A 23,915-nucleotide genomic window follows, 5' to 3' on the forward strand; every position below is an offset into this window, starting at 1 on the left:
GTAGTGTCAGGGGAGGGCACTGAGTACCCTGATGGGGCTCCTCTGCCTGTCCCCAACCCCAAACCCATGACCCTGGGTCCTTTGCCTTAGAATAAGTGAGAGGCTGGCCAGGGATCCCTCTTCCTGCTCTACGAGGAGTTAGTGGTGCCCTCCTGGAATAAGCAGCTGTAAGCAATCATTAGGGGTCATTTGGGAGCAAGGACTAGATGGTTTCAAGATCCTGGCCCCAGCTGCACCCCTCCCGTGTTTCCATTTCCATGTACCCCAGGGTGTGAAAGGGTCTTTCCCTTTCCCAGGCACCTAGAAATGGGGTCAATGGGAGAGGAAATAAAAAGAGTGAGTGATAAGAATCCAGTCAAAGTAGCAGAGAAAGAAGGAGATGAGGAAGGCTCAGTAAGGGACGGGTCAGGGTGGCCTGAGAGGCCTCTGAAACAGTGGGTGCATGTGGCTGGGAGCCCAGGCACCAGGCTGAGCTGCTGTTCCCAGCTCTGGAGTCCCCATGCCAGCTGAACACGGGCTGGTGGGCACGGGCAGGGCTGCCTGCCAGACACACACAGAGTGCTCTTTGAAGAGGTGGCAGCTGTCAGCCCAGAGCCCTCTCTGCTCCCTGTGGCCCTGCCTGCCCCCTCCAACTACCTTGCCAAGCACTGGGCTGAGGAAACTGAGGTGCATAATTGGGAACCTCCACTCAAGGGGTGAAGTAGGGGCAACTCTGCTCAATTGGAGCAGGAAGGGACCCTGGTTCATCGATCTGAGAATTGGGCCCTGGGCCTTGTAGCAGGCCTCAGTTTCCCCCCTTTATTGTACCCCTCTCATTGCTGATGGCCACTGTTAGGACTCTCCCCAGGACCCTTGGGAGAAAGGTCAAGGCAGCTCCACCTCTGGGGAAGAAGGCTGGACCACCTCCTCCACTCCACTGGATGAACTACTGATGGAGGGTTTTGAGGTCTGGGAGCTGAGGGCCAGATCCGGGTCTCTGGAAAAGCCCCCTGCCATTGCTCCCTCCCTCTGTTCAATCACCTTGGGCCTCCTGGCCCTGCACACCTGGCAGACAAAAGAGCGAGTCCTGGGGGGCTGGAGCTCTCTGTTTGCCCCAGGTGCCCCCATGAGCCAAGGCTGCTGCCAGCCTCATAGAACCTGCTGTCTTTTTTCCTCTGGGTGGGCTGCAGTGCCGATCTTCCCAGACACTGCCCTGGCCACCAGAACCTTGGCTTGGTGCTCGCTCATCCTCCTGGGCAGTAGCAATCTCCCTCCTTCCCAACCCGAGGCTTTGCCCAGGAAGGGCCCCCAAGTGACCGGGACAGGCTGTATGTGGTGGGCAGCAGAACAGAGTGGTCAGACCCTTGGCTCTGCCTTCTGATAGAAGGATCACAGAGCCTGTCTGTTAAATGTGTCATGGGAACAGCAAGGCCTACCTGACGTCGAGAGGATTGAGATGCACATGTATGTGCCCACGGCCTGTAGGTACCATGTTTGTACATCAAGTCAGATGTGCAACAGCCGAAGAAATTGGGGGTATTTAACTCGGGGAAAGGAAGGCTCAGTCGGCGAATGTTTGTTTTCCAGTGTCTGAGGGCTGGCCCCTGGTGCAGGTACACCTGGCTGTGGGTCACCCTTGAGTGGAGGTTACAGGGAGGCAGGATCCTCCCTAAAAGCCAGCCCAGCTCCACTGTCAAGGTGACCTGACAATGCGGAGCCTCTCATCCGTGGGGGAGGGCCAGTAGGGGAGCGCAGGGCCCGCAGAAGAGCCCTGGGCGGCACGTGGGGGTTAGCTGGGGTCTCTGGGCTTCCAGCTGGGGCGCTGAGAAGGGTTTCTAGGAGCCCTGCTCTGCTGACGTGTAATTGTCTTCAGATACAAGGACTGGGAGCCCGGCCAGACCACAGGGCAGGCGCCCAGCACCTTGGGATTGGCAACGTGAGGGGTGATGGTTCTGCCCTCCAGAACCGTGTGGGCCAACAGGAGATGGTGCGATTCGAAATGGCCCTTGAAGGGTGGATAAGGGGTGGTGACCGAGCCTCCGAGCCTCGTTGGGCCGACAGAAAAATGCCTGGGTCCGGGGTCCTTGCCTTTAACGCGGCCCAGCGGAGGAGACGAGAGGAGGGGTGGCACGGGGGCGCATGCGCTGCATGGGCTGAGCCGCCGGACCGTCCGGCCGCCGGGAGCGCGCAGAATCCCGCGGGGAGCCGGGAGAGCGCCGGGACCCCGCGCCGGGTGCTCTGAGCGCGCGGCGGCCAGGAGCCCGCCGGGCCCGGGAGCGGCGGCCAAGATGTCCGTGCCGGTGAGTACCGCCCGCCGCCAGGACCCCGGTCGGCCGCCCGGCCGGGCCTGACGCCGCGGGGGCTCCCGGGCTGCCGGCTGCGCCCCCCTTGGGCCTTCGCGGGCCGGGCTGCGGGGGCGGCTTGGGGACATCTTCCCCCAGCCGGCCTCTCTGCTTCTGCCTTTCTTTCCATCGTCTCCCGAAGAGCCGGCTCGGTGCGGCCGTGCTGTCTCCTCAGGAGAGCCCGAGGACGGCTGGGTTAGCAGAGGTCTTTGTTGGCCCCCGGGAAACCCCTGAAACAGCTGGGTCAGGCAGGAGTCCGCGCTGTCCCCCAGGACTCCCCTCCCCCACCGGGAGGCCAGGCCCAGCGGGGAGAGGTCCGGGGCGCTCCCCGGGAGCCCCGCACCAGGACCGCCCGGCCGGGTGATGGGGAAGGTCTGCGATGTCTCCCAGAGATAGCTGCCCTGTTGTGCTCCAGGGACCTCACTGGGATGGCCAGGCCTGTCGCCGGGTCTGTCCCTCTCCGGAGACACACGTCCTGGGGGACGGCTTGGCGGGGCAGGATTCTCTGCCAGCCCCCAGAACGGCTGATGCACCCACTTTCCCGGGAAGTTTTCCTCTGCTGCTGAACGTCCACGGGCGCAAGGCCAGTTCCCTTCCTTCCTCCCAGCCCTGGGGGCTTCCCTGCTCTACTGACACTCTCTCTTCCTGGCCCAGCAGGCAAGCTTGGGCAGCCCTCTAGCCATGGCTCTGCACTTAGGCCAGTGGCATCTGGAGGCATTTGGGCCCCACCTCCTGAAGGTGGCAAGTGATCCTAGCTACCCCCAGTCACCAGGCCTCCTGCATACCCCAGCCTGCTTTACAGATGGACAGACTGAGGTGGGGGCCAACACCCAGAGTCCTTCACAGAAGAGGTGCTGTCTGCAGACTGGAAAGCTGTGGCCTCCAGCCATTGTTTTTCTGATGAGTTAGGGCTTTTCCTCTGACAGAATGGGGCAGTGGGCCAGAATGCCTGTCCACCTGGCCTTGTTTCTGGGGCTGCTCCTCACCTGGGGGATACCTCCTTATGGCAAAGCAGACAGTTGGGGCTTTCTGGCAGGGCAAGTGGCCTCTTAATTAACCACCGTAGAGATTACTGGAGGAGAGATGCTGTGTCAGTGCAAAGCATTATCATTATGGAATTAAAGATCTCAACTCCTGCCCGCCTCCAGAAGTCGTAATGCAGAGTTACAGATGAAAAATTAGGGATTCCAGACAGTGCTGATGTGAGCACCCCCTCCCCTCAATTTATTCTGGTTCAGAGCATAATTGCCTCATCAAAAGAAAGAAGACAGAAAATGCCTGCCAAGCCCTTCTCTCCTGCTCTGCTTTCCTGCAAAGCTCTGGATCTTTTCTGGGGTGTTGCCCTGACCCTGTGGGCACTGGCTGGAGGGATGAGGTGGACCACCTGAGCCTGCTTTAGGGCCTGGGTCTCTAGGGCAGTAGTGAACAGGGAATGTGACTCAGGCCACATCAGAGCCTGGATGGGCCTCAATTTGGGAGGTCTGCTCTTGATTGGGTTTGGTTGTCCACAGTTACAGCAGAGGTCTGGACACAGAGAGTCTGGGATGGCACCCAGACCCCTTGCCTTACAGGACTTTGGGCAGCCTTCCTGGGCTGTGTACCTCAGTGGACCCATCTGTAACAAGAGAGAGATGGCAGGAAGGCCAGGGTCTGGACACTGCTGTGTACACCTGCTGTGGAGACTGCAGCCAAAGTCTGTTTGGTCTGTCTACACTGTTGCCAGCTCCAAATCACTTCCCACCCTGCTGCCTGTAGCCACAGCCCTCAGGGATTCTGCAGGGGTTGGCAGGGGTCTCACCATCTGTCCCGTATGTGGCTGGGCTGTCAGATCATCCTAACTCTCTCCTGGGACCTTGGGCAGTGTGTAAGCTGGTGGGGCTGAGAGGAGAAGTTCATTTTTGGAGCAGCCATGAAATGTTCAGAAAATTGCTTTCATGTGCTGGTAAGTAGTGAGGCCCCTTGCAGGCTTCCAGGCCAAGCTGCCTGCTCAAGCCCTGTTCTTGGAACCAAGAATGGTGACTTCCCTTGTGGTATTCACAGACACGTTTGGGTTTTAAGCACACCCGTTCATTTGGACAGTCTTTTCCTGGATGGGGCTGACGTAGGCACTTTGGCCCACAGAAATTACAAGATGCTTCAGAATGGGATGGGAGGTGATAGTGGGGAGAGAAGAGGTTGGGTTGGACTAGGTTGAGCCAGGAGTGACTGCCTGAGTGTTGGAGCAGGGGGACCCTCCAGGGATCAGCTGGTGTCACTCTGTCATTTGGCCCACACAGAGTCTGGGCCCCAGAGAGGGAGTCCTCCTGACTCCCTGTGCACTGCTTCTTCCTGGGCTCGGAGCTGCACCTGGAGCTACTCTTCCTGGCTGGTCTCTGACATCTGTCTTCCTGTTGGGCATGGCCCCAGGCTTGTCTCTTGCCTCTGGGTAGGCAGGAAGCATTTGAAAGGAAAACAGCTGTGCCACTCACCTCAGACCTGTGGCAGGCACTGGCATGATCTGTGTTTAGGAGTGACAAGGTGCTGGCTGCTCCCTGGCACAGGCGAGAGGCCAGCTTCCAGCTTGTAGAGAAGTTAGTTCCCTGTTGTCTGTTCTTGCCTCTCGTTTCCTGCCTGTGAAATGGGCTCAGCCATTCCAGCCCCTCCTCTGTTCCTATATTGAGGGATGGGTCCTTTCAAGGAATGAAGGTGCTGACGTGTGTGGAGAGTGTCCTGTGTGCCAGGTACTGGGCTCAGGGCTTCACAGTCTCAGGGAGGACTTGTGTCTTGCCAGGGTCGCATGGCCACTGGAAGGCAGAGCCAGGATGGGAACAAAGTTTGGCAGCATCCAAAGCCAGAAAGAGAGCGTCATCCTGCGTGGCCTCTCTAATTGTGGGGGTTGTGGCTTGTTGAGCTGTCCACAGAGGCCAAGTCTGCTGAGAGACCGACCCTCTGCTTGTGGCTTTCCAAGCATGAGTTTGTGTAACCCCTTCAGCACCCCTGGGAGGTGAGGCAGCTTGCCCAGGGCTGTGCAGCAGGGTGGGTCTAGCCCTGTGTGGCCCCAGCAGTCGTCAATGGAGATCAGTGGACCAGGTGTGGCACCTGGTTGAACCTGCGCCAGTGATCCTGGGGCCTCTTGTGCCTGGCTCTGTGCCAGCCAGTGCTGTGGTGGGAGAGCTGGCCTGGAACTGAGGAGGCACTGGCCTTGGCAGTCCGGCTGTGGACAGCTGGAGCTGGTAGGACAGACTCAGAAGAGGCAGTGTCCAGGTCCAAAGTCCTCAGTTTAGTCTCCATAGTGCAAGACATGCCCCTCCTGCTACATCCTGTCCTCCCACCCGGCCTTGGCTCTGCCTGGCCCTCCCTTTGCAGGGAGTGATCTCCAGCTCCTGCCTTGCTCACCAGGTCGCCTCTGCTCACTCTGGAGTGCTTAGGCTGGCGTTGCCCTGAGAAGCCCTTTGGGACCCCCATCTGTGATTGTGCATTTATTGTTGGGGTTATTTGGCTGCTATCAGGCTCCCCTACCAGACTGTGGGCTTCCTCAGGGTAGGACCCAGGCCTGCTTGCTCCTCTCTCTCCGCCTATTAGTCCAGCTTGCCCTGAGTACCTGCCAAGGATGTGGCCCTGGGAGCACTGTGGAGCCCCCATGGACAGGTGGCTGTGTCCTTGTGCAGAGAGCCTGGCATTTCAGCCACTGTCCCAGAAACCTAGTTGGGGAGGCTGAGTGGGATTCCCAGAGCGGCAGCTTCTGTGTGGGAGGATGTTTGGTGCCTTGAGGGCAGGGGCTCTAGAATGAATGGTGCTGGTCATCTATATTCCTTGAGTGATTTTCTGAGCCTGTTGCCTCATCTGTGTTATGGGGATGTGAACAGCACTGAGTAGCTCTTGGGGTTTTGTGAGCATTTGGCAAGGGTTGCAGAAAGCTCTTACTTAGTAAGAGGCCAATCAGTCATAGCAGCTACTGTTGTTGAGGTTGTCATCTTTATCCTGCTACTGCTGGCTGGTGCAGTGTCTAAGACCCACTCCTGGCTCCAGCACAACGATTCTGCATGGCCTGTCCAGTCGGCCTCCATTGCCCCTTTCTTTATGGGCAGTGTGGTTCCCACCAAGCCTTAGTAGTGGGATGACCCTGGCCCCTCCCTTACCCCAGCCTGCCTGCAGGACCCCTGCCTTTGAGCCTTAGATAAGCCTTGGGTAAGGGCAGGTCCTTGACCTCACCCCACTGACAGAGTGACCTCCAGTGGGGACACTAGCTGGTCCACCCTGTCCCAGGCCAGGTGGATACCCTGCCCTGAGTGCTCCAGGAGTGGGCAGAGTTGCAGGCAGTGGAAGCCACTGGGGTGGTGCAGGCCTGTCCTCAGGTGTGGTCTGCAGCAGCCTGGTCAGCAAAGGGTGGGCAGGGCCCTTGGTGTGAAGGACCAAGCACCCTTGAGGTGGGTCCCAGTACCTTAAGGGAGGAGCTCAAGCCTGCAGGTGAGGCAGGTGAGCCGCAAGGCTATATAGGTGGTATCTGCTGACCCCTACTTCCCATTGCCTGGGCATGAGTTTGTGCCCCCTGTGCCTGTCCCCTTTCCTCTCTGTTCGTTGTCTTCCCCAGCCTTGACCCAACTTCATTACAGCTGTTCGCTTTGACTTCATTCTCATAAACCCATCGTTTCTTCAGCTTACTCTTAGTCACTGTTTGCTGGGCCAGTGTCTCCTTCTCTTCAAGAAAAGGGAAAAGAGCTGGGACATGTTGGGGACCTCAGGAGAGGAGGTGATGGATACTCACTCTGGCGGGAGAGATAGTCACAAGTTTTGGCTTGAAGGTTAATCCCTTTTCTAAGGGGAATTAGAGGCTGGGAGGGCTTTCCAGTCATTTTATATTATTTAAACCCAGCCAAGTTCCAAGAAGGATTTGAAGCAGGTTATAGTGAAGGACTCAGATAGTCTGGGATCATCAAAAGATCCAGAACTATGTCATGTATGAGGAAATTTAACTTGAAGCTCCCTGGCAACTAGGGCAAATGGGGTATGTAACACAGTGGCTTTAGGACTGCATTACCTATTTTTGGTATTCTTAATGCCCATGTATTTTTTTTCTTTGTGCCTTTTACCGGTTGAAACTCTTCTATCAAGGTAGATTTTCCGTGTAGTGAAATGGACAGATGTTAGGTGTACAGTTGGATGAGTTTTGACTAATGTAGACCCCATGTAACCATCAGTCAAATCAAAATGATGAATATCTCCATCATCTCAGAAAGTTTGCAAGTATCCCTTTATAGTCAAGTGTCCCCCACCCCCTGTAAAATAGCCAACATTTTGATTTCTCTCATCATGGCTTAGATTCACCTGTTCTTAAATTTTATGTAAGTGAAAGCATATAATATGTATATGCTTGGGGTCTGGCTTTCATTCAGGATAATGGTTTTGAGATTTTCATCCACGTGGTGTATAGCTGTTCTTTTTTGTTGTTGTTGGCTCCCTGATGCACCTACCCCAGTAGTGTTGCATTTATGAATATGAATTAATGTATTTGTCCATTCTCTTGTTGATGGATAGCTGTCTCTAGTTTTTGTATGCTGTGTATTTAAGTCCTGGAACACTGGTGTTGTCAGTATTTTATAAAACCTGATATCCAAGTATGTGTGCCTTGAGGCATGCCCAGGGAGCTTGTTCCACCAGATCCTGGATCCCCCTGTTCTGTGCTTGTTCAGAAAGTGATGTGAACACCTTTCTGTTCATAGCCCTCCCCAGGTACCTGCGGTTTGAACTCCCTCTTCCCAAGTTGCCAGCGGGGGTGGTGGTAGGGTGACATCTTAGTTTTTTGAGTCACCTGTGTTTCTCCTGGGCCCCTTTCCACTCCAGAGGTCCTGGTGTGGAGAGGCTTCTAGGAGAGCAGGAGGTAGGAGAAGATGGAGGCTGACCTGGGAGCTGACTGAATCCCTCCGCACTCCCCAGATTATTGGGCTCCCACCTCTTTGTTCCTGGCTACCTGCCAGGACACCCCAGGGGGTAGATACTCCTGGCTGCTCCTGCTTCAACTCTGGGAAGCTGACCCAGCCCAGTGGAGACCCCACCACTCAAGAAGCCCAGGTAGGGGGTGGAGGGATTGCTTGGGAGCCCCTCCCTGCATCCCTAACACGTCAAGTTCTGCACCTCACATTGAGGGAGTTGGCATGCCTGCGCTATTTTTACCAATCTTTATTGTTACTTTTTCTGCGTAATAAGCCTTAACAAAAGATTCACATCTCAGTTCAAATGCTACCTCCTCAGAGAGACCTCTGCCCCCTACCCCCAGTCACCTTGAATAAAATAGCCCTCGCTACCATCCCTCTGCTCTCTGCTCCTCCAGATCTCTAGCAGCCACAGGTGTTTATGTTCACCCCACCCCCACACAAACACACCCTGGAGGGTCAGTTCCCAGAGACCTGGCTGTTTCCAGGCTGCAGTACCCTAGTACTGAGTAGGTGCCGAATGACCGGCAGGCACACTAATTATGTGATAGAACCCACAACCAGCTATTCCCACCCTGCACATGCCTGCAGGGGGGGACCATGCCCATTCCCCTGCGTTGGCTGTGGATCTGGGGGCAACATGGCTCCACAGGAAGATTTTACCTCAGAGCCTCACTGGAGGTTTTGTTCTTGTGATGCAGGGACTGAGGGAAGCTCAGGGTACCGGAGCAGTGAGCAGGGCTGGGTGGAGATCACCCCTGCCCCCGGTGCCTGGCAGGGTGGGGCTGCTGACACCAGGGTGCCATTGTGCACTGTGCAGCCTGCATGTGCCTTCACTCTGGTGGCCTGCTGCAGGGCTGCTGGCGGTGGTCACACTAACCAATGCACAAACCGAGGCTCTGAGAGCTGCAGCTACGGGCTGAGGGTCCCCGCCTGCTGGGATCTTTAATGTTCTCTCCCCCGGGCAGATGGAGCCTTTCTCTGTCAGCTGGAGCAGGCTCAGGTGGGATGCTCCACAGTGTGGCCTGAGGAGGGAGAAGAAGCAGTGCCTTCCCAGTGGCTGCCTTAGTTCAGTATCCACTCCTTCCAGAACTCTCACCCCACTGCCCCCAGAGCCCCCAGAGTCCCCTCCTGGGACAGTACTGGCTCCTTGACCCACCTTTCCCAGCTGAGCGGCTGGGCAGCACTGTTCTGCCCCTCTGTACCTCTCTGTGGGCTTCTGTGGGTGTGGGCACCTGTGCTCCTACTGAAGCAGGCTGGGGGGGCAGCAGATGGCATGTGAAGTCACCTCCCTCTGACTGCCCTGATATGCTGGGGCTGGTTGCTATGGGGAGAGGCAAGAGCAGATGGTGGGCTGGGGCCTGGCTTCTTGACCACACCCTTGTTCCTGCCTACCCAGGCTGTCAGCCCAAGCTGGGTGGCCACCAGCAGCTAAGCTTTCTCTTTGAGGACAGGGACTTGTCTCTATGTCCCTCCTTCTCCCACTCTCCTTCCCTCCAGGCAGCACGGAGCCCCTCTCTTTCCCCTACACACACACACACACACACACACACACACACACACACCCGTTTCTTCTGTTTCTTCTGCCAGCCGATTCTTCCTCCAGGCAGTGTTGAGAGTGTGAGAGTGCAGGTGGAGGACACTAGGAGTGGTGTTTAGTGCCAGAGGGTGGGCAAGTGCACCCAGGCCCCAACCTTCTCATTACACACTTGGGGCTCCTGCCTACCTGATAGCACCCAGGAAGGTCCCCCGCCTGGACAGTGGAAGAGGGGGCGCAGAAGAAAAAGGGGGACTGAGGATACCAGGGCCAGCACGCTGAGTTGGGTGAAGAGCCCCTGGGAAGTGCCCAGGGCCCAGCCAGCCCACTTCACTCTAGCCTTGGGCCTGCTGTGAGCAGAGCCCCTTTCTGAAGCAGGCACCTCCCTACAGGTGCCTCTGCTGCTCTTTAATTTTCAAATTAGAAAAGCAATTAAAAGAATTAGCAGAGAATGCTGCTCCTTCCAGTTCCTTGAAAGAGTCAGTGTGGAGGGAAGGAAATACAGGAAAGTGAGGGCACTGGATTTGCTGGGATCCAGGCCTGGATCTGGGAGGCCAGTCTGCCCTCTGCCCAAACCCAGGTCCACCCCCCTGGCTATGTCCCTGCACCTGGTCGCTCTGCCCCCACACCTTTCCTCCTGGCTCTGCCCCTGGCCTGGGAGGGTGCAGAAGGGAATGGCAGGCTGAGGACTAGAGCCCAGATGCCCCAGGAGGAGGTAATTGGGGAGGGGTTTGGCTCCAGGCTGTGGGGCCCGCCCACCTCCCCACAGAGTCACTGCTGTAATGACAAATGAACTGTCCCATTGGTCACTCCACCCTCGAGGAGCAGGGGAGTATAGGAAAGCTCTTTATGGCTGGCAGCTCTAACACCTGCCCTAAGAGAGCATGCTCTGCTCTGCCTGGGGTCACCTGGGTGCTTTTCCATGGGGACACACCTGGGTAGCTGGGTTATGGGTGTAGCTCTGCCACTTCCTGGCATTGTGACCTGGACAAGGCCCTGCCCCTCTCTGAACCTCTGGGTAGCAGTAGTTATGTCTTGGTGCCCAAGGTGGCAGCGAGGACCGACTCCAGCCTATGTTCTTTTTTTTTAATCCTCACTCGAGGACATTTTTCCATTTTTTGTTCAGATAGAGTGGGAGGGAGAGAGAGGGAGAGAGAGAGAGAGAGAAACATCGATGTGAAGGGACACATCGAGTGGCTGCCACCCACACTACCAACCAGGGCCGGGGACAAACTGCAACCGAGGTACGTGCCCTTAGCGGGAACCAACCCGCATCTCTCTGTACCGCAGGCCAACGCTCCAACCGCTGAGCCAAATTGGCCAGGGCTAGACAGCGGTTCTTGATGTAGTTGGGCTCATCTCTTCTCCAGGCCATCAACAGGGGTCCTGGCACCCCCAGCTCCTGCTTGAAGGCTGGTTTTGAGCTTGCCAAGGTGAGTGGCCAGTCCAAGGAGAAGGCTTTAACACCCCGTGCGTGGCCCTCCAGATGCATCATTTCTTCCTGTCCCCGGGGCTGGCAGCACTCACCTCCGGTCTCAGGAAATCCTTTCCTGCTGTTGCTCCCAGAGCTGGCCATCCGCTGATCCTTCCAGCCACCCTCCTGTGCTGCTAGGAACACCAAGGCCTTTAGGAGGGGAAGGGCTGCCTGCAGTCATTGTGCAAGCCATTTGAGCCTGCTCTTTTCACTTCCCATTGTCATAAGCATTGTCTTGCATGATTTTGGTCTTTGAAAGTGGCTATCCTAATAGCTGCACAATATTCCATTGAGAGGCTGTGATTGCCTCACCAGTCCCCCGTAGTTGGTCATTTAGGTTATGCCCCAATCCCTTTGTTTACAGCTACAGCAGATATTGTTGGGCCTGAAGCAAGAATTGTTCATTGTGCAGAGGGTCTGACCTGAAGAATTAGACCCAGAAAGGCCAGAGAGTGGGAGCTGGGTCCCAAGCTCTTCTTCCCGTTTAGGGTCTGGGATCAGCAGTAGCCCTCACCCCAGTGGACACTTTAATGGACATATGTGAACCAGTGTCCCCATGTACTGGGCCCACCATGTTTCCTGTACAGCTAGCTCTACTCCAGGCCCCAATGGGAGGGGTTGGTGTTATTCCCCTCCAGCCTGAATTTATCCTCATCCTGTCTGGGGGTGCCAGGCTGCTCCTGGGGTGACTGACAACCGCCTGGGAGAGTGCAGTGCTCCTGCATCTCCACCCACACTTTCCCACACTCCTCATCAGAGTGACCACTCCTTCCTATTGAACCTCAGTGTGTGGGGGTAGTGCTGGGCCCCAGTTCTCAGCTGCCTGTCCTTTGGAGTCTCTGAGTGCCACAGGGTCCTTGGCTTTCTGAGTCTGAGTGTCCCTGCCCCTTAATTCCTTTTCTGCCTGTCCTGAAGGTGATACAGCCCCTCCATCCTTCCCTGGCTACTAGTCTATCTGCTCTGTGGCTGGGAGTCTGTAGGATGGGGCAAAGGGGCCGTAAACTGGGTTTTAACCTCTTCATCTGGAAAATGGGGCTAATTGTGAAGCCTGTTTTGCAGAATTGCTGTGGGCATGAAATGAGCATGTGATTGTGGAGCCTTGGCCCAGGGCCCCACGGAGGCTGTCCTGGGGGCTGTGTCACTGTTGAGCTCCTTGGCAGTCAGCCCAGGAGGGTCTGCTCCCCCATACACCATACACCCTAACCCTAGCCTGCCCTGTGGGTCCTGTCCTCCATGCCCATCCCCCACAGGCCTGGGAAAGGGCATTTCTCTTCCCCTCCTTCCAGTGCAGTGGGGCACAGATCCTAGGGCTTTGATTCCAAAGCGGAAATGCCATTCTGGGAGGCACGGGCTGGGGGGAGGGAGTTTAAGTGGAAAAGGAGCAAATTTTTGAAATGCCTGTGCCTGAGCTGGGTTCCCTTCCCCCGCCTGCTCCCCCACACCAGCAACCCCGCCCCCAGTGCTCCTTTAATCCAGCCCCAGAGGCTAGAGGGTCTCTTTCTCCAGTTCCCTTGTTCCCAGCCAGCCACCTTCTCTCTCTCTAAGCTACCTAGGACAGAGTTGAGGGCCAGGACTTTTGTGTCCCAGCCCATCCCTGCAGAGACCTCCTGTTTGAAGCCCTGTCTGTAGCCCTGCCTGCAGGACACTGCCTGGCTGTGAGGCCTGCTCCCCACCTCTCACTCCACAGGAGTGGTAACCTGGGAAAAACCTAAGGACTCCCTCCAGTCCCCAGCATAGACAGACTGATGCTTACGCATAGCCCAGCTGGTTCCGATCTGCTCCCTTGGAACCTGGGTGCCAGCCAGCCAGAGGGATGGAGTTAGAGTTTAGAGGGGCCCACAGCTTCTTGCTTGACTTTGGGACATAGCTGTTAGGAGTAAGCAGGAGGGGGTGCCCTAGGCAGTGTTTCTCTGAGAGCTGGCTCTTCTGTGGGGAATTGGGCTGTTTTGAGGGTGGCAAGGGGCCAGTCTTGAAGAGGGCATAGGGTGGCAGCTGGTTGTTCTGCTCCTTGAGGACTCTGGGTCACATTGTGTCTAATCCTACTGCTTCTTACCCACCCCTTATGCTGTGAATTCTGTCTATTGGTTCCCTGAGAAGCTTTGAGGAAATGCAGATGTCCAGTTTCTCCCACATGGTTTTTCTGAAGGGAGTACCTAGGAATGTGTTTTTTAACAAGCTCTCCAGGGGACCTATGACCAGACATAGGCCGCTTTAGCCCAGCCCCTTCATTTTACAGATAGGAGAGGGCCAGCCCAAGGTGGTACACCTGGCCTGGGTGTCAGGTGTGTGTCAGGTTGAGGGACAGCTGTGGATCCCTCTTGGGTTTATATGTATTTTATAAGCCATGTCTTAGGGTTCTCAGCAGGGCAAAGCTGAGTCTGCCCCACTGCTTCCCTGGCATTGCGAGCTGCCTGATGGTGTCCACACACTCAGCAAGTGGCCCAGGATGTTGACTATCTGAGGATCCAGAGATAAGACACCAAACTGGTTCTGGAGCAGGTTCCATCCTAGATCTCCTTGTAGATCACTGTGCAAGCTTGGACCAAGTTCAGGGGCTGACGCACTGGTTCTGCTGTGTAAGGTGACAGTCACTGACCTGCAGCCTAGGGAGTGGGACTCAGGAAAATCGAGGCACTTTCCACTCAGTTTCTTGGTGGTGGTGGTGGTGGTTCTTCCTTCCCTTGCATTCCCTGCAGATCCTTCACCATATTGCTGAAACAGATGAGCTGCTGTGGCATAGGGTGTTAGGTCTGGACTGGGCTGACTGGGGGATTGGAATGAGGTCAGAGCTCTTAGGGCAGACCTGAGACAGTGGGGAGACACTTCAGGGAGGCTGGATTCAATTTCGAGTCCCTTGTCCATGGATGGACTGTAGTCTCTGGCAGTCTGGTAGAACAGGATGAGATGAGCCCTGCTTCTGTGCCTCCTGGGTTATCAAACTCTCTGCCTTGAGTCTTCATTTCCTCAGGCTCTTACTTGGCAGGCCTGACTTGATTCCATGCGGTGGTGGTGGTTATTAGTTTCTGCCAGCTGGGACACACCCTTTCCCTATTACCTCCAGGTTCAGATCTGAGTCCTGTGGGCCTGAAGGACAGGAGAGAAATGCCCCGTGCAGAATGCCTTGGAGTTGGTAGGCCGGGAAGGCATAAGTCAACTTGAGGCTGGAATCTCAAGAGCTACAGCAGCGGCGTATCGGGTAGGGGGCAATCCCGGCAGTCTGCCCAGAAGAGGAGGCGTTTGCTTAGGCCTTTGAGGAGGGGTGCATTCTCTCCGTTGGTAGAGGTTGGGGATGTGCATTTGGAGAAAAGGAGATATCCCACATACTATGCTTGAAGCCTGGCATTTGGCAGGCTCTTAGAGCGTGATGCTGGTAGGGGGTGGGGGGTGGTTCCCTGGGCGGTGTGTGCCGGTGCTACGCTCCCTATGGGCTGGCGATTCATTTGCATGGGGAGCCACAGTGGCCAATGGGCGCGCACGGCCGGCCGGGCATGCCGGGAGCTGGGCTGGGCTGGCCGGCAGCGGGTGGAGCGTGTGTAGTGAGGTGGGACCCCCAGCTCTGGGCGGCGGCAGGCGTGGTGGCCGAGGCAGCAGGACCTGGAGCCAGGCGGCTGCGGCGCGCTTGGAGTCCGGAGAGTGTGGGGTGTGGGCAGCTCGGTGTGTGCCCCCACGGGAGCCAGGGCCCCAGGTCGGCCTGCGGGACACGATGAATTACCTGGTGAGTGCGGCGGCCGGGGTGGGGAACGCGAACCCGGGAGCGTCAGGCGGGGGTCCGCGTACCAGCTTGGAGGAGACTGCCCTGCCTGCACCCCGGGCAGGCCCAGATGGGAAAGAGTGAAGCGAGTGGCATTTCCTGCCCGATTTGCAGGTCCTGCGGCCTCTGGAGCCTCCGTAGGAGCGCAACCGGTCTGGGGTCCGAGGTCCTGGACCCGCCTCGGGTCCTGGTCCGATCACCCAGAGGCAGGGAATACGGAGGATCCCAGAGACTGCGCGCCCCGGGGGTGGTTGGAAGGGGCCCTGGCCCGGACTCAGGGGCTGCTGGCCGGCAGGAAAGTTCCTGGATCCGGGAAAGTTGCTGGCGGGAGGCCCGCTCTCCCCCTGCCGGCCGCCGCCTTTTGGGTGACCTTGGGCCTTCGAACCCTGACTTCAGTTTCCTCGGTTACGAGGAGGGGTCCGAGGTCCCTCAGACGGTGATTTTCAGAAGACTTGGCCTTCCAGGGAGCTAGGTTGTGGTGGTCTATCCTTCAGTCCATCTGTGTGTGTTGGAGTGGGAGCTGTGACCCGCCCCCAGGTTAGGGGGCGAGGGCTGGGCTTGCAAGTGCGTGGCGTTCGCAGTTATGTCCGCAGTTATGTCGGTGTGACCAGAGCGCCAGCCTGGGGCCGGTTAATGATTCACCCCGGCCCGCCCGCGCTGGATTCCGGGATGGCACTAGCGCGCTTCTCGGCCTTTACCTAACCTGGTTGCAAAAGCAGCGATAGAAGCCGGATCCTGGCGGCGGGAATCTGGGGCTGCACCGCGACCCTGGGGTCCCAGCCTTCGCGGTGGAGTGCGCACATGGGGCCAGAGTAGGGGGACTGCTTTTCAGGTGTCCTAGCCTGGGCTCCCAGCCCCTGGTTGCAGCAGTACTAAGCAGAGTCCAGGGCCTGAGAGGAGTCCAAGAAGCTGAGATTTGCTAAGGGTTAGGGGTGGGCAGACACAGTGGGTGGGTTAGAGCCTGGGGAGATGGTGGGGTCTCAGGGCCCAGACTGGAGGTTGGGGCTTCCTTATTCATCTTGAGGACATGGAGTTTCCTTTCCCACACCCCTACCAGTGAGAAGGGTCTAGGCTGGGAGGCACTCTCCGTACTTCCCTGCAGACCTCAGCCAGGCCAGATGTTCCTCATCCCCCTGGGGAGCACACCCTCTGTGCCCATTTTCTTTCCCAGGTAAGAGAACTGATGTTGGGGCTTAGGGATGACAGAACTAGAAAAGCAGGTGTGTGCTGGGTGCTGGAGGAGCAGGAGTAGAAAGAGGAGGGTTGGGAGGAGCCGCTGACGTGCCCTTCTGGCACTGGCAGCCACTACCCGCTTGCCCTGGGCAAGGGAGCTGGGTGGTGGCAGGGCAGGACTGTCACCCTCAGATCCACTCTGGGAAGGAGACCTGATGCCTCTGGCCATGGCTGTTTGTGCTGAGCCAGGTGTGAGTATTATGGGCTGGCACTAGCTCTCTAAGCCTGGGCAAGAGATTGAAGTAAGGGCAGTGCCACTAGGGTGCCCTGTCTGAGCAGGAAAGGCCCCTGAGAAAAGCCTCTCACCCCACCAGTTACACAGATGGTACAGGTGGCAAGACTAAGGCACAGGATTGGATCTAGAACTTAGTCTTCTGCTCTGCCCTACGTGTCCCCCTCATTGAGGGTGCTGCCATGCTCTACTGGGGCTGCCAACTTGGGATCCCTCTGGCCACAGGGCTGTGCCTTTATGGCCCCTTCCTGGGACCCAGTTACTTTTAGGAGGTCCCACTACCCTTTTCTCCTGGGCCTAGAGAACTCCCACACCTACCCCCTAGGAGCTTACAGCCAGAACCAGCCAGATGTGTACCCAGGAGACTTCTTGGAGGGGTGAGGAACAGTGTTGGAGTGAGACATGGAGGGTGGGGGTCCAGCAAAGACACTGGGTCAGCTCCTCCTCTGGGTCTTTAGGGCCCCCAAATAAGGGGCTGCAGGGTCGTCTCCCTTCAAGGAGATGGGGATGGGCCCTCAGCACTAGAGGGGGCCCTGTCTCCACCTCTGTCTTGCTGCCCTAACTCTCTCCCCTCTCTAGGTGAGAATAGGGGTGAAGTACTGGCCTGGAGTTAAAGGAGTGCAGAGGGTGGAGGGGCAGGGCTCCGTCTCCCAACCCATCTCCACTGTGCATCCCAGAAATCAGGCATTTGGTACTGTTTTTTTTAAAGAATAGTTTATTGATTTTTCAAGAGAGAAAGGGAGAGGTGGGGAGAGAGAAACATCTATGTGAAGCATAACTGGCTAGGAGAGTGCTGGTGCTTGGGCGCCCCCTACCGGGGATTGAACCCACAACCCAGGAATGTGCCCTGACTGGGAATTGAACTGGGACCTCTTGGTGCATGGGAAGACCCCTAACCAACTGAGCGTCACAGGCCAGGACATTGGTACTTTTTCTTTTTTTTTTTTTTAATCCTCACCTAAGGATATTTTCTATTTATCTTAAGATAGAATAGGAGGGAGAGAAAGGGAGAGAGAAACATCGGTGAGAGGGTCACATTGACCAGTTGCCTCCCCCATGACCCCGACCAGGGCCGGGACCAAACCGCAACCAAAGTACACACCCTTGACCAGAATCGAACCTGTGACTCTGGTCTGTAGGCCAACACTCTATCGCTGAGCCAAACCGTCCAGGGCAGGTACTTTTTTTTTAGCTACAGTCCCACACTTTTTGTGCCATCATGTCCCCCCCATTTCAGCTCAGGCAGAGGTGCTGCTTGAAGGGCTGCTGAAAGTGGGCAGAGCTCCCCCGGGCTTTAGATGTCAAGGGAGAGAAGCCAGGGTCTTGTAAGGAGTGAAATCCCTGCTGTCTTCTCTGGGCTATCTCTTCTGCCTCTGCCCTCCATGATGACAAATCTGGGCTGGGGGTTGTTACCCCTGTTCTGGGCCTGGTGCTGTCCCTGAAGTAAAAGTTAGCCTCATACTGAGCACTCTGCTGAGAGACCTGTGAATCCTCCCATCAGGGCCCCGGGGTCTGGGAAAGAGAGCAGCAGGGTGTCAAGTGCATAGGTCTGGTGTCTGCTAGCCTGGGTCAAGTCCCTGGGCCAGATGGCAATGGTGAGGGTTCTAAGGGGGCTGGGGACCATTCCCAAGCTGCCAGCAGTCAGAATGGGCTGGAGGGTGTAGGGCTGTGCTTTGGCCTCAGTCCTGCCTGTTCCCACTATCCATGGTATGTTGGGGGCTGCAGAGGCCATGCCCTGCAGCAGGAGGGCCCTCCCCATTTCACCTCTCCTCTGCCCAGCCTCCTAGAGAGAGTGCCTGGGATGTCTTAGGGGTAGGGGAAGGGGCCAGCTTCCAGCCCAGAGCTAGCCCAGGACACAAAGGCATCAGCTATTGCCACTGCAGCTGAGGCTAGGCGTGGCTTGTTACAGGGAGTTGCTGGCAGTGGCCACCCACAGGTGGGTTTTTAGTCCTTCATTCTACAGACCTGTCTTCTGGCTGCCGAGTGTTAGGCATAGGACCAAAGCTCTGTCCTCTGAGCCTCAGGTTCCTGAGGTAGGCAGGGCAGGAACCATGTTCCCCTTGGGATGGCTGTGGAACAGGGGCACATCCACACTTGTTCCCTGCTGGCCAAGCACTGAGGACTTGAGCTGTGATTCTGGCCACCCAGTTGTCCCTGGGAGTGTTAGAGGAGTGATGCTAAGGCTGCTGGTCCCAGAGTTCCTATAAGGATGAGTGTGGACGTCTGGTAAGGGAAGAGGCACTGCTCTCAGCTTCGTTACAGCCTGGGGCAGGGGGTGGGGCAGGACAAGGGGATGGTCAGGACCCTGGCCAGTGGGTGCAGACTGCAGGCCGTATGAGCATTGGGACTGTGTCTGTTGGCCACTGAAGCTCCTTGGGACAAGCAAACAGAATACCTCAGAAATAAACTTGGCTCACATTTGAGATGGTTCTGAGTATGAAGGGAACTAGTGTTTTACGAGTGACTGCTATGTGTGAGACTCTGTACGTGGGGCTGGAGTGTGTGTGTGTGTGTGTGTGTGTGTGTTGGAGGTGGGGAAGAAGGAGGGAAGAAAAGGCCTGTGAAATTTCTGCTCCTGGCTTCCATGAACCTAAGCATTACCCTAGAAACCACCCAGCTTTCACGTTGTCCCACAGCCCAGATCTGCGTCTGCTGTTCCCTGACTGTGACCCTGGCAAGTCAAGTGACCGTTCTGTTCCTCAGTTTCCCCATCTGTAAGATGGAAGTAATTATAGAGTCTCATAGGGTTAAAAGAGATGACTGAAGTATGCAAAAGAGCCCTGGCTCTGACAGTTAGCACTGGCATCATTGTTGTAGTCATTGGGAACCCATCAATTGTGTCTCTCCACCACTCCCAGCCACCAGGTAGCATCCTCTCTCAGAATTGGGGTTTTGGGATACCCAGAACACATCCAAGGTCCCTGAGGCAGCCGGCAGAGCTGAGGAGGAGACCTGAATACCTGTTAGATGGCTGCAGTTCTCCCAGACACATGACCACCGGTGTCCAAGGCCCATCTGAGGACACACCCGGCTGGGGGTTCTCCTCTGCCTCCTCCCTTTGGGATAAGCAAGCCCCAAAGGACATTCCTGGCTTCCTCAGGTGAAGCCATACTGCTTCCAGGGAGGGCTGGACACCACCTTCTGCCAGGAGGGCTTCTGCCTGAGCCCACCCATCCTGGTCCAGGCATGGTGCTCTGGATGGGGAAGTCCATGCTGAGGGAGACAGCCCCTGCGATCATGGGTGTCCAGGTTGGGGGACATGAAGTGGGCAATTACAAGATGTATTGGTCAGCACTTCTAAGTGGGGGCAGTAGGAGCCGGGTGCCCAAGGAGGGGCACGGGATCCTTCCTGGAAGGACGACACACTACTCATATTCTGAAGAATGAGCTGGACACAGCGAGAGGTTTCCTAGAGGCAGGAGTGAGGTAGCCAGAGATGCAGGGCGAGTCAGGTAGCAGTCACTGTGGTGCCTTGGACTCAGACGGCCAGCAGTGTCTGCCAGGACTGTGATGTGCCCTGGCGGGTGCCCCTCCAAAAGATCACAGCTGTGCCCTCTTGTGAACTTCCAGCAAGGGAGGCTGGAAAACCAGGCTCTGCAGGAGCTGGCTCCTCTCACAAGCTGGGGTAAGACCCTGAGTCCTGGGGAATGTGTCCAGAATTCAGGCTAGGTTTATCCTGCCATGGGATGCCACCATTTGTATACCATTTATCGTGCTCTCCACTCACCGTCCCAATTCATCCTGCAATGTGACTGGCCCGGACTGCCTGCCACTCCAGGGCCACAACCCATTTCCCGTCTAGCTTCTCCCTGCTCCAGTACCTTGGCTCATACCCCTCCTCTGCCTTTATGCTCTTCCCCAGATTGTTTCATGGTTGCCTAGTTTTCATTCTTCATGGGTCACCTGAAGTGTCACCTCCTTGGGGAGGCCATCTAACCACTCTCTATGGCCCTGTCCCACGTTATTTTTGGCACTGTACTTTTGCCCCCTGCCCTAGCAAGTTGTTTGGTGTCTGCCCCACTGGAACAGAGGCTCTATGTGGGTAGGGGTCTGGTCAAGCTAGGGCTAGGCCTGTGCCTGAGGTCACCCAGGTCTGGTCTTGGCTGCTGCTGAGTGACAGAGAGAAGGAGGAGCTTGTGTCAGGAGCAGCTGGGGAGGCTTAGAAGCCCAAAGGGCGAGAGCTTGGCCAGCTGGAGTGCTCCTGAGAAACTGCCTCTGGGGCTCTGGGCAGGAGCTCCAGCTGACGCAGGCGAGGAGCGCCTGGTGCCAGGCGTCCAGTGCCACGTGCCCAGCCCGAGAGGTGCTTCTCAGCCTTGCTCCAGCTGCCCCAGACTGTACAGTTGCAGCTTCAGTTGGCCGCACAGCAAGCTCACTCCGAAGAAGTGGGGCCTGGCCAGCCTTGCACAGGAGGTCCCAGGAGTTTTCCCTTCCCCTTCCCCTTCCCCTGCTGGACCTTGCCCTCAGCAGAGCCCTCCTGCCTCCCTGAGTGCCCAGCCCTGTCTTCAGGGCCTGGTGGAGGCCCATCTGACAGCCTTCCCTGGGCCGCCCTCCTCCTGAGAGGTGAGGGGCCTCCTAGGGGCAGTCCCCTCTGTCTGTACCCGCCCCCTCTGACTGGGCTAGAGGGGATTTTCCTGTGACTCACTCTGCTGGCACTTCCTGTGGTCACCAGGGCAGGGGCTGGGGGGACCCAGTGGGGTGGCTCTGTGTTCTGGGGTCACTGGGGGAGGGGGACCGGGTGTCCCGCCCTCTGAAGGGATATGATTCCCTGAGGCTGCTTGCAGACCATATTTGGGAAACTTACTTTTCTTGAAGGCAGCCTGGGGATGGGGCCCTTGAGCCCCAGTGGACTGCAGGGCAGACCCCACCCCTGCCTCCTCCTCCCTGGGCTCTGGCCTCTGGACCTGCTTCAGCCCCCTCTGCCCTGTGCTGCCTTGGAGCCTAGGAGGTAGTCCAGTTTTCTTTTTTAGCATGTGTATTGTTTTAACCCCAAAACCAAGAAATGCTCATTAAATACAGATTGAAAAATTCTGAAAATCGGCAAGAGAAAACATCTCCCAATCTTCTCAAACATTACATTGTTATTCTTACCCTCTCCCTATTATTTAAGTTGGAGTGACATTTTATTGAGCGTAATTTACATTTCCATGCACTTGTAGCTGTAGTAATCCAGTGTGGAGGGCCCTGCAGGGCCCGTGATTCCAGGGCCTCTGCTGTGGTGCTCACCTCGGTGTTGGGTGACTCCGGTCCTCTCCGAGCCTGAGCTGCCTGCCTGGGCTGGCTTCTCCCCTGAGTATGCCCCTTTGGGCTCTCAAGTTTCTTGCCTCTGGCCCTTTCTGGGGCCAGGGGCTCTGAGGTGCTCTGAGAAAACGGGCTCCCCAAGGTCTGAGCATGCAGGCCTGGGGCCTGGAGCACAAGCAGCTATCCAGGCCTCCCGGGTAGGTCCCCTTGATGCTCAGCCCTCTTCCCTAATCCTCAGGGAGACAAAGCTCAGAGGGACACGTGCTGGCCCCAGATGCTGGTGTGGAATGAGGAAAGTGGATCCTCCTGGGCTTGGATGAGGCCTCACCCTCACTCTTCTCTGCCCCAGGGCCCAGCTCCCACTTCCTGTCAGCCTGAGGGGCGTGGCTCTTTCTTCTGCCTGGAATTCCAGCTCTTACTTGACTCCTTGCAGATGGACTCCTGGGGATGAGACTGGAGCCAGATGGGGAAGGTCACCCACCTAATGGGTGACCAGAACTCAGGTTCCATTCCCAAGTTAGGGGTCTAGACCAGGCTCTGTGTCCTCAGACTCCGGGAGACTCAGAGGAGGCTAACCAGAGCTGAGGCCTAGCTGGTGAGGCTGGAGCCCAGCTGGCCTGGTGCTGTCCTCTCCACAGACCTGGCTTCCGTGTGAGGCCTGAGCCTCTGCTGCACCCTGCCAAGCTCTCTGCTGCCCCAGAAGGCCAAAGCAACCCTGGCCTTCTCTCCCCCAGGCGCCTCCTTAGCTCCTTGGAACTGACCTTGGCCCTCCAGCCAGGGGGAACCTTCTGTGATATCTCTGGGCCCAGTCTGAGCCTGGCACCTGTGCAAGGGGAACAGAGGCCTCCTGATTCTGTATCACAGTGAGGTCTGGGTCTGCCGCTCGGTGTCACTAGTGCTGTGGCCTTCCGCCTCTATCCCTGTAGCCTTCCTCTCCTGTGCCTGGCTCACAGGGAGTGCATGTCCCTGCTCTGGGAGGGTTTGCTGACCAGTGGATCCCATAGCAGTGCTCTCGCTGGGTGGCTGTGCGAATCAAGTAAGGAGAATTACAGCAGCAAAGTGCAGTCTTGGAGTGTGCCGCCCTTCCTTGTTTCGCTTTCTTTTTCCCATTTATTTCTGACGTCTGTCTCATTCCTGTCCCTCTTCCAGAAGCACCCATGTAACGTCACGAGTCTGGATCTCCCTGGATAAGTGTCTGTGAAAAAAGACATAGGGTTGTTTCGTAGATATTTATAACATTTACGGTAACGGGTCGTAGGTTGTAGATTTCCATTTTGCTACTGTAACTCGGGAGGGTGTGGCTGACAGGCCTCTCCTGACACCTTGGCACCTGCTGGCACACAGAGTTGCAGATGTGGCCAGGTTTGCCGGCTGGAACCCCGAGCATTCCTTGTGACAGTCTTGGCCATCCGGTTTCCCCTCACGAAAGTCGCTCTTCATACTTTGTTGGTTTTCTGTTGGTGTTCTTGTCTTTCTCTTACTGATTAATAGGAGAACCTCCAGATTCTAAATTAATCACTCTCTCATCACTTGGTGTCCTGTCACCCTGTCTGTTTTTGTTGTCACCTTACGTTTTGTTTTGTGCTTTTGGGGTCTTTGATTATGAAGTTTTGTTTTATAATTTTTTCCCATCTCAAGGCCACAGAGAGATTTTCCCACAGTTTTTTCTTTTATTAGTTCTAGAGTTATACATTTCACATTTAGGTCTCTTACTGTCCTTTGTTTATAACATAGGGCAGTGTCCACGTGGGATTTTCTTCCTACGGAGTGAGTTTTCCTAGTATCATCTATGGTGCGTGCACCACAGGGCAGAGGCCCTTGCTGAGCTCTGTCCCGCCCTCTGGCCCCTCTGCCACTCCTGGTGTGGAGTTGTGCACATCCTCGCGGCTGAGGAGGAGAGCGCCCCTTGGTGTTTTATTTTCAGAATTAACCTGCCTATTTTTGGATCTCTGTTCCTCCATTTAATTCTCGAAGGATTCTTCTTCTTTGGTCAGATTCCTCAACAAAATAGTTTCTGCTGGCACTTTGATTGTAATTGTAATTTATTAAGTAAGTCTGGGCTAATCAGTTCTTTACAGCACTTAGTCATCCCCCCATGAACTTGGTACATGTTCTCCTTATTTCACGTTTCTCCTTGAGCCCTTTTTTTTTAATCCTCACCCAAGGACTTTTTTGCATTTATCTTCAGAGAGAGCGGGAGGGAGAAGGGGAGGAAGAGAT

The 23,915-nt window shown here is 56.4% G+C and overlaps 1 protein-coding gene across 2 annotated transcripts in view; it reads left to right on the top strand.

The window, feature by feature from the left end:
* The first annotated feature begins 2,232 nt into the window (after positions 1–2,232).
* BCAR1 (BCAR1 scaffold protein, Cas family member) overlaps positions 2,233–23,915 on the top strand; it is a 37,491-nt gene continuing 15,808 nt past the window's right edge. The window contains exon 1 of one of the 2 annotated variants that reach the window (XM_036275909.1): positions 2,233–2,279. In XM_036275909.1, coding sequence (XP_036131802.1) covers positions 2,268–2,279 — 12 coding nt within the window. In that variant the 5' untranslated portion in view covers positions 2,233–2,267. Of the gene's footprint in view, positions 2,280–14,824; positions 14,957–23,915 lie in introns of those variants that run through there. The other variant, XM_036275908.1, reaches the window with a different exon arrangement.

Source organism: Molossus molossus, unplaced genomic scaffold (assembly GCF_014108415.1).
Source record: "Molossus molossus isolate mMolMol1 unplaced genomic scaffold, mMolMol1.p scaffold_m16_p_21, whole genome shotgun sequence".
In the NCBI taxonomy this organism is placed as follows: Eukaryota; Metazoa; Chordata; class Mammalia; order Chiroptera; family Molossidae; genus Molossus; species Molossus molossus.